The sequence below is a fragment of the Asterias amurensis genome, chromosome 21 (genome assembly GCF_032118995.1).
Source record: "Asterias amurensis chromosome 21, ASM3211899v1".
Classification (NCBI taxonomy): Eukaryota; Metazoa; Echinodermata; class Asteroidea; order Forcipulatida; family Asteriidae; genus Asterias; species Asterias amurensis.
Window position 1 is genome coordinate 12,609,489 of NC_092668.1, and position 15,129 is coordinate 12,624,617.

At 35.7% G+C, this 15,129-nt stretch overlaps 1 protein-coding gene and 1 long non-coding RNA gene across 3 annotated transcripts in view; one reads left to right on the forward strand and one right to left on the reverse strand.

Annotated features, from left to right (window-relative positions):
- The first annotated feature begins 1,849 nt into the window (after positions 1-1,849).
- LOC139953195 (uncharacterized) lies at positions 1,850-10,186 on the forward strand. The gene is made up of 3 exons (XR_011787950.1): positions 1,850-2,012; positions 2,397-2,623; positions 3,014-10,186. It is a non-coding gene; the product is annotated as an uncharacterized lncRNA (long non-coding RNA).
- Positions 10,187-12,928: 2,742 nt separating this feature from the next.
- Positions 12,929-15,129, reverse strand: part of LOC139952880 (ankyrin repeat domain-containing protein 17-like) — a 30,545-nt gene continuing 28,344 nt past the window's right edge. For both annotated transcript variants that reach the window (XM_071952156.1, XM_071952155.1), the window contains exon 30: positions 12,929-14,747. In XM_071952156.1, the coding sequence (XP_071808257.1) occupies positions 14,715-14,747 (33 nt within the window). In that variant the 3' untranslated portion in view covers positions 12,929-14,714. The remainder of the gene's footprint in view (positions 14,748-15,129) is intronic.

The following is a 15,129-nucleotide window of genomic DNA, read 5'->3' on the forward strand; positions in this document are numbered from 1 at the left end:
TTTATTTATTTTTGGATTTACAGGCATCCAAAGATTGAGTACTCCTGAAGAGAATCAACATCTTCGGATCTGTCTACACTGAGAGGAACTCAAGACAAGAGCTCACTGGAACAAGGAGATGAAATCAACACCGACGATGACGACGACAACGGCGACCTGATGGCAGAGAGATGTCTTACTGATGAGGAGGCTGATTTTTGACTGTTTATTCATTGAAAGTTGCGCCACTTCATATAAGGTAATTTATAAGTTTTGAAAAACAAGCCCCCAAATATTTGGTTTAATTTTTTTAACTCTGAAAACAGAAGAGCAAAAATTCAGTGACAAAGGGCTCGCCACCCGTAAGGAAACCCCTGGCCGATTTTTTTTTACATGTTTGGGAAAAAACAAACAAAAATTTTTTGTATCGAAATCTTTACTTCAGATGGATTCATAGCTATTGTGACAGGGTTTGCTTCTTTCTGTTTTCTCAGCAAGTAGAACCAATTAACCTTTTTTGCTGAAACTTTATCTTTCTAACTCTTTGTGCAATCGACCCCAGGGAGGTTAGGTTCAAAGGTTCAATTTTTATGTAAAAGTAATTTTGTATTTATTTATTTTTGGATTTACAGGCATCCAAAGATTGAGTACTCCTGAAGAGAATCAACATCTTCGGATCTGTCTACACTGAGAGGAACTCAAGACAAGAGCTCACTGGAACAAGGAGATGAAATCAACACCGACGATGACGACGACGACGACCTTGACGACCTGATGCCAGAGAAATGTCTTACTGATGAGGAGGCTGATTTTTGACTGTGTTTATTCATTGAAAGTTGCGCCACTTCATATAAGGTAATTTATAAGTTTTGAAAAACAAGCCCCCAAATATTTGGTTTAATTTTTTTAACTCTGAAAACAGAAGAGCAAAAATTCAGTGACAAAGGGTTCGCCACCCGTAAGGAAACCCCTGGCCGATTTTTTTTTACATGTTTGGGAAAAAACAAACAAAAATTTGTTGTATCGAAATCTTTACTTCAGATGGATTCATAGCTATTGTGACAGGGTTTGCTTCTTTCTGTTTTCTCAGCAAGTAGAACCAATTAACCTTTTTTGCTGAAACTTTATCTTTCTAACTCTTTGTGCAATCGACCCCAGGGAGGTTAGGTTCAAAGGTTCAATTTTTATGTAAAAGTAATTTTGTATTTATTTATTTTTGGATTTACAGGCATCCAAAGATTGAGTACTCCTGAAGAGAATCAACATCTTCGGATCTGTCTACACTGAGAGGAACTCAAGACAAGAGCTCACTGGAACAAGGAGATGAAATCAACACCGACGATGACGACGACAACGGCGACCTGATGGCAGAGAGATGTCTTACTGATGAGGAGGCTGATTTTTGACTGTTTATTCATTGAAAGTCGCGCCACTTTATATAAGGTAATTTATAAGTTTTGAAAAACAAGCCCCCAAATATTTGGTTTAATTTTTTTAACTCTGAAAACAGAAGAGCAAAAATTCAGTGACAAAGGGTTCGCCACCCGTAAGGAAACCCCTGGCCGATTTTTTTTTACATGTTTGGGAAAAAACAAACAAAAATTTGTTGTATCGAAATCTTTACTTCAGATGGATTCATAGCTATTGTGACAGGGTTTGCTTCTTTCTGTTTTCTCAGCAAGTAGAACCAATTAACCTTTTTTGCTGAAACTTTATCTTTCTAACTCTTTGTGCAATCGACCCCAGGGAGGTTAGGTTCAAAGGTTCAATTTTTATGTAAAAGTAATTTTGTATTTATTTATTTTTGGATTTACAGGCATCCAAAGATTGAGTACTCCTGAAGAGAATCAACATCTTCGGATCTGTCTACACTGAGAGGAACTCAAGACAAGAGCTCACTGGAACAAGGAGATGAAATCAACACCGACGATGACGACGACAACGGCGACCTGATGCCAGAGAGATGTCTTACTGATGAGGAGGCTGATTTTTGACTGTGCTTATTCATTGAAAATTGTGGCACTTCTTAAAAGGTAATTTATAAGTTTTGAAAAACGAGCCCGCATTATTTGGTTTAATATTTTTAACTCTGAAAACAGAAGAGCAAAAATTCAGTGACAAAGGGTTCGCCACCCGTAAGGAAACCCCTGGTCGATTTTTTTGTACATGTTTGGGGAAAAAAGCAAACGTAATTTGTTGTATCGAAATCTTTACCTCGGATGGATTCATCGCTACTGTGACAGGGTTTGCCTCTTTCTGTTTTCTCAGCAAGTAGAACCAAATAACCTTTTTTTGCTGAAACTTTCAACGTATTCATCTTTCTATCTTTTTGTGAAATCGACCTCAGGATGGTTAGGTTCAAAGGTTCATTTGTTATGTAAAAGTAATTTTATATTTATTTATTTTTGGATTTACAGGCATCAAAAGATTGAGTACTCCTGAAGAGAATCAACATCTTCGGATCTGTCTTACACTGAGAGGAACTCAAGGCAAGAGCTCACTGGAACAAGGAGATGAAATCAACACCGACGATGACGACGACGACGACGACATTGACGACCTGATGCCAGAGAAATGTCTTACTGATGAGGAGGCTGATTTTTGACTGTGTTTATTCATTGAAAGTTGCGCCACTTCATATAAGGTAATTTATAAGTTTTGAAAAACAAGCCCCCAAATATTTGGTTTAATTTTTTTAACTCTGAAAACAGAAGAGCAAAAATTCAGTGACAAAGGGTTCGCCACCCGTAAGGAAACCCCTGGCCGATTTTTTTTTTACATGTTTGGGAAAAAAAGCAAAGGTAATTTGTTGTATCGAAATTTTTACTTCGGATGGATTCATCGCTACTGTGACAGGGTTTGCTTCTTTCTGTTTTCTCAGCAAGTAGAACCAATTAACCTTTTTTGCTGAAACCTTTAACGTATTCATCTTTCTAACTCTTTGTGAAATCGACCCCAGGATGGTTAGGTTCAAAGGTTCATTTTTTATGTAAAAGTAATATTTTTTATTATTTTTCTTTTTTTGGATTTACAGGCATCAAGACAGTTAATACTCCTGAAGAGAATCAACATCTTTGGATCTGTCTACACTGAGAGGAACTCAAGGCAAGAGCTCGTTGGAACAAGGAGATGAAATCACCACCGACGACAACCACCACCTGATGCCAGAGAGATGTCTTACCATCCCAGTATGGGTACTTAAATAAGATAAGGATCCTTTATCACTGACAGTGCCATCAAGATTGTCTCTAGAAACTAAATGACAGCAAAATTTATTCTGATTCCTTTTTTCAAGCGGGTCTCGATCGATACACGGGAACCAGACAAAATGGCCGAACTGTGGTAAAGGTGTTTTAAACTGTCAGTGTTGCTTACATTAGTTTGTGTTATACAACACCCGAGCAGATCCTTGCCATTTGATTTGAGGATTGAGCGCCGTGTGTTGGCAAATAAAATTACTATTGCATGCTAAAGTCACTCACCGTGCATTTTTCGTTCCATCCGAAAAGTACAATTGCCAGCTGAGCAAAAAAAATCTCCGCGTGTACGTGTCTTTGGTAACACAGCAGTGTTACTGCAAGGCACATTACTAGCGATTTGCTTCTGCGTATCCCAAAATAGCTGTACAGAACACACATTGTTAAACAGGCCGACCCAAAAGAAACGGTTGTAATTTCACAATTAGAAATTGTACGCCTACGCTTTGTTTGTTATGAAAATTGTATCTTCCAATCAAAACGACAAAGATCTACTTGAATGTTATATAAAACAAATAATGAATGTTTTTCATTCGTGCAAGGGTGCAAAATGTTCATTCATTAAAAGATGGAATGTTCCATTCAACTTGGCTCTGCTTCGTTGAATAGAACATTCCATCTTTCAACTCATGAACGTATTCGCACCATTCATTATTTGTTTAAAACGAGTATCTAAAACTTAGTTTCAAAAAAGAGTATCTAAAATTTCATTTTTTACCTTCATGAATTGTTGTTATTGATTGGTCCTCCCCTTACCCCTGGGGTGGGTTGATTGATTGATTTTAAGAGCGAGCGAGGCATAACACTTCTGTATTTTACATAAATTGTCTTAAAGGCAGTGGACACTGTTGGTAATTACTCAAAATAATTATTGTCATAGAACCTTTCTTTGTAACGAGTTATGAGGAGAGGTTGATAGTATAAAACATTTTGAGAAACAGCCCTCTCTGGAGTGACTTGGTTTTCGAGAAGTAATTCCCCACAAATTTGATTTTGAGACCTCAGATTTAGAATTTGAGGTCTCAAAATCCAGCATCTGGAAGCACACAATTTTGTGTGACCATGGTGCGACAAGGATTTTGACGGTCGATTAAGCTCAAATTTTCACAGGTTTGTTATTTTATGTATATGTTGAGAAACATCAACTGTGAAGACAAGTCTTTGACAGATACCAATACTGTCCAGTGTCTTTAATACATTTTATCAAGACATTCCCACGAAATGAGTTCACAATACTTCGTACAAAATGCATTAATTTTGACTTTACTTTCCTAAATGCAGAATTTTAATTTTTTTTTTTTTTTCAAAACTCTCTTGGCAATTTTTTTTTCCCCTACTACTTTAAAAACTTTGCGCGCTTTAAAAACTCTTCTTTTCTAGATTTTTCCAACTTGGGAATCTTAGGAAAACACAAATTTCTGTAAAATTTGCTTGTGACTCAGATTGTGGGAATGCCTCTGGTTCTATATTGATACTTTGATGATTGTGAAGCCAAGTACAACATGCACTCAAGAACTAATGCAAGCGGAACACATCCTAAAGTTGTGTTCTTGGGACCAATCTTCATGACATACAAGTATGTCATCATTTTAACTAAATTTATTCCTTTTTGGCACGGCATGTTTGGATAAGTGTGATGCACACCTGTCCAAACTCAAAATGAAATACGAGTACGTCATCAAGTTAACCAAATGTATTCATTTTAGGCATGATGTGTTTGGATAAGTGTGATGCACACCTGTCCAAACTCAAAATAAAATTAATTAAAATGTGCAATATATTTTACAAAACAGTCACAAACTTCATTTGAACATGTTTTTTCTTCTTCTTTACATTGCTGCGACAGTAATAATAAACAGTTCTAAATTTTATTGAATTTTTTTTTGCATCAGCTGATACAAAAAAAAAAATCTAATTTCAGAGATATTAACTTTTTTTTCAACTCAAGGATAGTAAATGTTGTACTTGGCTTTTTTACTTGGCTTTTTTATACTTTGAAAAATTATGTTGTAAAATAATTGGTTACCATTCATTAAATGCTGTAGAAAGCACCACTGAACTGTAGAAGCAGCAGAGTTGTGCAAACGTGTGTGCCTGTCGGTGTGGCCAACTACTATCTGGAAAGTGTGACGACCTAATGATCCAAGAGTTAATGGTTGGGTAAGCATTTTATTAAGTGAAATCTTGTTAATGTGGCGCTGGTGGTCTGTCTTACCGGTGTCCTACCTTACATGATTGACAAACTATTTCAACTTTCTCGATCTCCGACAAAAATTTGAAACCTAAGAAAGAAAGGATTTGGTTGCCTGTTGAAGTCTTTGGGGGCCTGTATCAAAAGTGTCAAGGACTGAGGACCATTGCACTTTTTTGCACATTTTTTACCTGATCATTTTGTTATCCTAAGTTGGTACCCGTCTCTCTATACTGTTCCTGTGTAAACGGGTCTACTTTTTGAGCAACTTCTCTACACTGGACATCCTCTTCTGATCTGAGGGAGCCTCTGAACTTGACGAATGACGGAGACTTCTACCCAGATGTTGGTGCGAGGGTCGGAGAAACAAGATTCTGAACATGGCTATTCACATTTCAATCAGGTACTCAGGCTTTTACATTGGTTTCACTTGTGTTAAGAAGTTTTGAATGTATCAAAAGGAGATATCAAAGATGACATTGGGATTGTGTAGGAAGTTAACAGGGCTCTTTATTGTAGAAGAAGCATGGTCGCTTAGAAAGATGCTGTTGTGCATTAGGTAATTGTGACTGGTTTAATTCTCAGCCACAGTAGGTTGTATGTACACTCCTTCGTAAGTTAGAGTAGTTGAACTGGTTAACAATATTCAGTCTATGATGTTAACTATTGGTCTATTTCAGTGACCAATTAACTAGGTTGTTCATTGTAGGTTTTGAGTGGTCAGCTTTATGACAGATTCTACAGTAGGTATATTAACGACAATCAGTAGAGGAAATGATTTACAAATGATATTGATCAATAGATATTGCTTTTTTAACAAATATTGCCACTGTGGTGTGCATGATTTGTATACATTTTTCATAAACGTAATTTAGCTGCAGTAGGTGTTTTCAATCCTTCAGGGTATTAATTATTTATAATTGTGAACAGTTTTTACAACTGGTTAACCTTTTTCCAGCTGAACATGGTGACGACACTCGGGCGGTTTACAAAATTTGTTTAGCCGCACTGTTGGAATCTTGTTTCTCTGATCAGCACATCATCTAGGTTGAAGTTTTAGTTATTTAGGCTGTTAAAGTGACAAAGACACTTGGTTGTTAATATTTTGACAGGTTCTGAAAAGAGTAGGCAAGTTTAAGATAAACCTGTAGAACTGTTGGGAACAAATGCAACCTGTGTTTGTTCTTGTTAAGAACTCTTTGAAACAAAACAAATTTGTGCGATGTCCATCAATGATTTTAGTTTTTTTATGGTAAACATGAGAATGTCTCAACATGTACAACAGCGCAGTGTACAATAGATCAAACTACATGTAGGTGTTTATTAGCAGTATTAGTGTAGACTTATTCAGTTAAATAACCTCAGAACAAACAGTAATTTGTCAAATGGCTAGGTAGATATAGGAAGTCCAGTATTAGTGTAGAACTATTAAATAAATAACTAAATTAGGTAGCTTGATTTTGTTATGAATATTATGCAAAAAAGACACAGCAGGAATAGGTATTCTAAATAAGACCTCACTTTGTTACTTTAGTCATGCACTGTTTGCAGAATCACCGGTGTCTTTCTAGATGGAAAATACACCAAGTTTTCAGCGATTTTTATCGTCACTTAATAAAAAAACCTTAATTTTCGGACATCGACATCAGACTCAGTTTTATGCAAAAACATTGTACTTTATAATTGGTACAGAATCATTAGTATGCAGTGGTTGGTTTGCAGGTTTACATGTAGTTAATCAGTAGGAGTAGTTGTTGATCCTAGATGTTCAATACTTTATTGGGACTTCATCAGCAATTTGTAGTTTGTAGGATTTGAAACTTTGTTGTACTTAGGATCTTATCGTCACTGATAAAACCTTAATTTTCTGACATCGACGTCGGACTCATTTTTATGCAAAAACATTGTAATTTAAAATTGGTACGAAAACATTAGCATGCAGTTGTTGGTTTGCAGGTTTACATGAAGTTAATCAGTAGGAGTAGTTGTTGATCCTAGATGTTCAATACTTTATTCGGACTTCATTAACAATTTGTAGTTCCGTAGGATTTGAAACTTTGTTGTACTCAGGAGTTTAGATTTTGTTTAGAGATAGATTAGGTTGTTTTTTATTAGGTTTTTTCTCAGTCTAGTTATCCTCCATAAACCCAATGTCATCTACAATATCTCCTGTAACGATACTCAATGCAATGAAGATGCAAATTTGATGTTTGTGTACAACCTCACTTTTGACTTTGAAATTTGACTTTGTTTGAACGTGTAATCACACACACTGTTAAAATGTTGCGATGTTTTAACAAATCCAAAACTTATGATTGATTTGAAACAAAATTTATGAAGAAGTGTAGTACTTCTAATGCAAGTGAAACCAATACATTCCTGAGTATGCTGTTAATATTGAAAAGAACATGCGTATTTTAGTTCTGTTTTTTGTGCTTGTCACAAAAATTCACAAAATTGTTCAAGTTCAGCCGCCATGTTGGAATCTTGTTTCTCTGATCAGCGCATCATCATCTGGGTTGAAGTCTTCGTTATTCTGATGGTACAGGACTCAATCGGTGACGGAGTGGAAGCATCCTTTTACACTTCAACCAAAATTCGAACTTGAAACTTTACTCCAAGAACTTAGCGACGTGTTTGCCCGAACAGGGGGAGACGTCCGATGGTACACTTGATACAGATTCATCAAACATTTTAACGGGCAACAGAATCCTTTCCGACTTTTGTTTTGGACTTTGGAAAAAAAAATCTTAAGTTTGTTTTTGGCTTCGGACTTTTAAAAAACAATCTTTTTAGTTTGTCAATCATGTAAGGTAAGACATTGGTAAAACAGACTATCAATGAAACATTAACTTGATTTAACTTAATAATATGCTTTCCTTCCATTAATACTTAGATCATTTAGTCGCTTCACTTTCTAAATAGTAGTTGGCCACACCGATCGGCACACACGTTTGCGCAACTCTGCTGCTTCTACAGTTCAGTGGTGCTTAAAAAAATCAAAAAAAATCCCTTAAAAAACGCCTTTTTTATATAGACTAAGTCAGCCAAAAAAATTTCTCGTGCCGTTGTACGGTTCGAAATTAACTGCGTAAAAAGTTTGGCCCTACCCCCCCTATTATTAAAATCATGATCAACCAAGTGCACCCCCTATAGGGGTGCAGAAGAGACTGTATCCCAAAGTAATGTACACCAACATGTAATCAAGTAGAAATTTGCATAAGACACTTAATACAAGGCGTCAAATTCAAATTACCATAAGATTATATTGCTAGGTACATCAAAATGGAATGCAGCCCCTTATTAAAGGTATCGTCTTATAGCTTGTTGTGACTTTAAATAACAATAAAATGGAGTTCCATTGTGGACTTAGTCATTTTTTGACCAAAACACTAGCCATTGTTTGTACTTAGTAATTTTTTGAGCAGAAACTCATAGTCAATGTTTGTACTTAGTCTTTTTTTGGACTTAGTCATTTTTTGACAGAAACACTTAGTAATTATTGACTTTCTGAGTCCTTTTGTGGACTTAGTCATTTTTTGACCAAAAAAACTAGCCATTGTTTGTACTTAGTAATTTTTTGAGCAGAAACTCATAGTCAATGTTTGTACTTAGTCTTTTTTTGGACTTAGTCATTTTTTGACAGAAACACTTAGTAATTATTGACTTTCTGTGTCCTTTTGTGGACTTAGTCATTTTTGGACCAAAAACACTAGCCATTGTTTGTACTTAGTAATTTTTTGAGCAGAAACTCATAGTCAATGTTTGTACTTAGTCTTTTTTTGACTTAGTAATTTTTTGACAAAAACACTTAGTAATTACTGACTTTCTGTGTCCTTTTGTGGACTTAGTCATTTTTTGACAAACAAAACTTTCCAAGATTGAGATTATAAAGTCACGGAACAAGCTATAAGATGCGGCCTTTACAGAAGATACAACATTGGTAGTTACGCTATTGTAAATTTTGGTAAGCATTCAAGTAAACATTCATCTAATGTCCACATGATGTAAAAACTGTTTTGAGATAAACAATTAACAAAGAAAGTTGTTTTGAAACGCTGCAAGTTTTAGATAATGTTTTTGTGTCCAAATTTGTGCACTCTTTATGCAGTATATGAATACCAATGTTGTACCTTCTTTATAAGTAAGAAACGCAACCTGTAAACCATAAAGGAGTCAAATTTAATTAGATTTGTTTGAAAATAAACAAAAACGCTTCGATTCTTGGAATATTCTGAAAAAGCACAAACAATTATTTTACAAGTTTGTGGAAACCAAATAGTTAATTTATGTTTTCATGAGACTAGTTTTTTTTCTAGCCATGTGGACTCCTTTTGGAAAAACAGGTTACATTTCTTCCTTGGTTGATCATTTATATTTCTTAGCTATGGTTGTCATTTGCCAGCTGATGTTTCTTCTCGGATAAATTCTTAACTGGTTTGGCGGTTTAAGTTTAATTTTGAAACTATACACATTTTCAATTCTTTTAATAAAGACAAGTATGAATTGAAAGCTGTCTTTGATTTTACAAATACAATTTTTTGAATTGTGGCACTTGACAAGTGCATTAAAAAAAAGACATTTTTAAATAATTTCAATGAGGTTTAAGTAAATTTACATCAACTGGCACATTTCTAACCATCAATTTAAGCAACTATCAAAATGAATAGTAAGGAAGCAATAGGAGTGCAAAAGCACCCCAAAACAAAAATTGTTTTAATTAAAACGTTCCGGAAACATAACATACATCTTAGTCATAATCAAGCTCTTGAGGTAGGGGTGGGCAGGGGTTAATGTCTAACAGTGTGGATGCACTAACTGCTGTTTTTAGGCGCTATACAAATCGAAAGTTATTATTATTATTATTTGTTCAAATAAAGTCTTGACAATTCAAATAAACAATCTAGTCTGGTTTGCTTATTATTTTCTGATGAATCATAATATTTGGACAATTATTGGTTCTATGAACGGCTTTGGTGATCCCCTATTCCCCTTATAGGTGTTGATGAACTAATTAAATGTAACGTTTAGAAAATAAAAAAGATTTGGATACTTTTGGTAATTATCTCATCACTTGGTGTGCCTCAATAAATGCATAAATAACAAACCAGTTAAAGTTTTGGCTCAAATGGTCATCAAAGTTGAAAACAAAACATGAAAGGAAATCTACATTCCATGCATAAAATTGTGTGCTTTCAGATGCATGACAAAGGCTTCATGCCTGAAGCCTTTTTCAGATTAAATTTGTTGAAAAAAATTACCACTTTCCCTAAAACTACATTTTACTTTAAAGGGTGTTTTTCCAACAACATTGTTTTAACATCAACATGGTCAGTGCTCTAGCGTTTTCATGATAATTAATTTTTGGAGTAACTACAAAGTACACCTATTTAATAGGATGCATTCAAAATTATGAAGCTAATCTTGGGGGGGGGGGTAGAGTTACATATTATTCATGAACAGTAATTCCATGTTTGCAAGTACAGAAATACAGTGTAATCGTTCCTCAAGGGTAGTTTAGTACTGAATTGACGATGCTTAGCCTGTAATACAGGCATTATGTTTGGCTCTTGAGGTAAAAGTATGAACATTTCATCAAGAAGAAGGGCTCACCTAAATGAACGTTTTTAATAGAAATTTAATGGATTGTTCGGAGGCCCCACAAAAAAGAAAAAGTCATAAATAATGTGGGTCTTAGGAGAAAAACAAGTACGAGAGAAATTTGGGCAAATGTGTTGGTATAAATTACTTTGGCCTTACAGCTAGTAATAGAAATAAACATTTTGGTTGCCTTACAGAACGGTTGAGGCTCGTACCTCAGTGACTGCTGTTGTGGCTGGAAAGACTGCTGAGATGTAGGGAGAGGCAGCATACACTTCTGATGATAGGGAAACATTCAGATTCCACGAACTCTGAAAAAGAACAAAATTATATTTAGAGTATGGATGTAAATTAGTGTTCATACATAATGAGGAGATATAGAAAGTATAAGGCATTGGGAAACTTATCTTCAGGGCAGCACGTTCAGGGGGCCTTTAAATTGTCTCAACATATACATGACATGTACAGTACCTCATATACCTCACAATTCAAAGAAAAATATGTGCGCCCTGTGAATTTACTTGCATTGAACTTTGAAGGAATTGGAGAAACTTGTAGTGCAAAGTGTTAGAATTCATCAGCAAAACCGATGTGGGTCAATGTTTCAACAAAAATGTCCGTCCCTAACAATATTTTCCTCACTTGTATTGAGCGAGAATTCAGTGGTTTAATCAATTTTAACACAATCTATGTTTCTTCGATTTGTCTTGGGTTATATCATTGACATTTAGCTGACAATAGTTTGACTGTATTGCCCGAGACAATCTTGTCTTAGTTATAACCCCCTCAAATTTCCTCTTTTGCATCAACACATGAATCACTTACCTAATTAAGAAGATTCTAGGAACATCCGTGCGGTTATCATCGTGGAAGTTGTTAAATTTTGATGTGTAAAATGCTACAGATGATCTGCTTTTCCTCCACACACACGTCGAGGAAACACACGATGCCCGCGCTCAGAAACAAAATGGCCGCGAGGAGTTAAGGGGTGCCTCGACCTCGTTCCCAGGGGTGATTGAGATCGCCATCTTTTCCCAGCATGCCTTGCTCGATGTGCATGCGCGTGAACGTAGTACGAACGGCATCCTTTTATTGGCCCAAATTTGAAGGAATCTTAGGGGTGAGGCCAGCATTTTTATTAATTGCCTATTTTTTTTGTTAAGGTGCGATGTTGTGCTCTTCATGATGCAGTAGGCTTTTCTGAAGCCTTTTTTATTGAATAGAAGCCAATAATAATATTTCAAGCAATAATTTAAGAAGTTGTTATTTTGTTTTTTACTTGAAAAGAAAAACAAAACCCACCAAAAATTTAAAAATATAATCTGCCTCCTGCAGATCTTAGCTGCCCCTAAGGGGATAACTTTCCGTATGGCGCCACCACTTTTTCACTCATTTTTACAAAAAAGGATATCTCAATGAGGTAAATTAGATACTATATTATTTCATATCAAATGAAAAAGTGGTGGCGCCATAAGGAAACTTTTCCGCGTAAGGCCGTTGATGTTTATTCTCCCAAATTATTATTATAGCCTTGTGTAATTGTTCAGTTTTGGTTTAGAAATGTGTACAAGCCTTTAACAATTGTCTGAAGGCTTTAGCCTTGTGTACTTTTTTGTTGCCTGAAAATGTGTACACGGCCGTGTGTACTTAGCAAATTTTGCCTGAAAATAATTACGAGGCTGTTGTGTACTAAGCAAATTTAGCCTGAAAATGTGTACCTACAAGGCTTATAATTATAATTATGGACATGTGTACTTTCTGAATTTTGCCTAAAAATCTGACGAGGCTAAAACCTTGTGTACAAGGCCTTGTGTCAAATTTTGCAATTCCTAATTAAAACACAACACTGAAATGGTAAAGAAAATAAGTACAAGGTCAAACATGGGTCATAGGTCAAACAGGCTCACTGACCTCAATTTAATGCTGTGCCTTCTTGAAAAGCATAATACATGCCAACATCGAAGCGGGGAGTCTCGCTTTGTTATACAATGTAATTCACGAACCAATCACAACGCTAGTATCCCAAGAATGCTCTCGTACTAGTGACGTACATATTCAAAAGCATCTCTTGAAATTTTTCTTAAAAGTCCACAAAAAATTTTAACAGAAAAAGACAAAATCTTACCACAGTGAAATGTATTAAACCTTTTACTGTGGTTTTTGTCAAGAATTTTCCTCACTTTCTTCTTCCTGCTTTACTTTTGTATTGCATCAAAACAATAAAGTAAATTGACACATAAATGGCATCTCTTCATTCGAGATGATATTAATTTTTTGGAATCACAGTGGCTTGCGTCTCACTATAACAAATACCATCAATCAACAAAATTACTCTACTTGCCTCGCGTCAAAAACAAACCCCTACAGACATTATGGAATGCCTCTCCTTCAATATGCTTTCAAGCAAATATAGGATGGTCTCATTCACATAATAAGGGGGTTGACATTTTACAAGAAGGCAGTCTTTTATATTATCCTTTCGATAGTCTAATTCAGAAACTGAAATCCAAGTCACATTTAATATTTTCCCCGGGTACTCAAACTCTCTGTCTCGCTCTCCCGGGGGACAAAGGTCAACATTGATCAAAACTCCATAATAATAGAAGCAAAATAAAATGATTTCTACAGATACTGGTTCTACAGTTTTGGGAGGGGGAGGGGAGTAAAGACTATTAAAGATTTCTGATTCTAGAAAGATCTCAATTGTGAAAATTACTTTAACTTGTTAAATGGTGTCACGTTCAATTAAAACCTGTCCGCTAAAAGTTTACTCACTGAACCAGTAGTAAGTTAGGGGGTCTTTAAGGTTGGATGGCATGTCGGGTACCCTGTCTCAGATGGTCCTGTGGACTACATTTTAAGATTAGGGTACCTGTCTAATGCCAAAGGTCAGTACACCCTGTATTGCTAAAACAAAAAATCTTCACCGCAGTTAAACAAAATATAGGCTAGTTGGAAAAAACAGTCTGGTAACCTATGTTGTTCTGAGAAGCAATGTTTCTTTACTGCATAGGCATACCAGGAACCAGACAAAAATGGCTGCTTTGTAAGAAAGTCTACATGTTCATTTAAAATCCATGGGAATTGTGTGGGATTTAAAATAAAAGAGTAAAAAATAAACATCACAAAAGGCGTTGGCTCATTAATTTTGACATCACTGAAATTCCAAATATTTCCAAAAGAGAGATTTTGTTTTAGTTGCCGACATCTACAAAACGTAAAAAATACAAGAAGAAATAACAAAAAGGTTAACTGTATTCCAGATAAGAGTTTGATTAAAAGTGAGACTGATTACAGATTTAACGTTAAAAAAAGATAAACATAACCACGTATGGGGGGAAACGTTTTTGCCACAATTCCAAACTGATCTTACTTTAGGGTATAAACATAACAATTCCTACGATTTTTGTATGTCTTCTACCATTTTAATCCAACATACTTAGATTTGTGTTATTTAGAAAAAAATACACCGACATTTGTCCCGAATTTGTTTTCAAAACCTTGCTTTGAAATTCATTTGATTTTGAAATTGGGGGGGGGGGGGAGACCTACACTACACTACAGCAATACAGGGTGACTGAAGATTTGAAAATGGGGGGTGGGGGTGGGGTTTACCGCACTCGTACACCTGGGCTTAATAATGAAACAGCGCCCTCGGTGGCGGCAGATGGTGATGGCGCCTCATGTCACATAGCAGACTGGCTCCATGCTCCCCAAACCTATGAGAATAAAACAGGAAAACCAAATCAGGGGTTGAAAATTTAAACAAGAAATACCTGATCCATTAATTTCACAAAAACTTAAAAATCTAGTCCAGATCCAGAATACAAACCGTAAATGTTACCCCAGGTTTTGTTTTACCAACACAATTAGGTAGGAAAGAGTATCTATCTAAAAACCAATAGTGGATTATATTGAATGGTCAGACAGTAGGAGGGTTGTACGTGGACTGTGTGGTTGCATTCACTGCATTATATAATTTGGCAGGCTGGCATGGTATTTTAATAATTAAAACCACAGTGATGATCAGACGGTAGGAGGGTTGACTGTGTACTGTTAAGATGCATTCACTACACAATATCACACTGTAGGCAAGTGTAG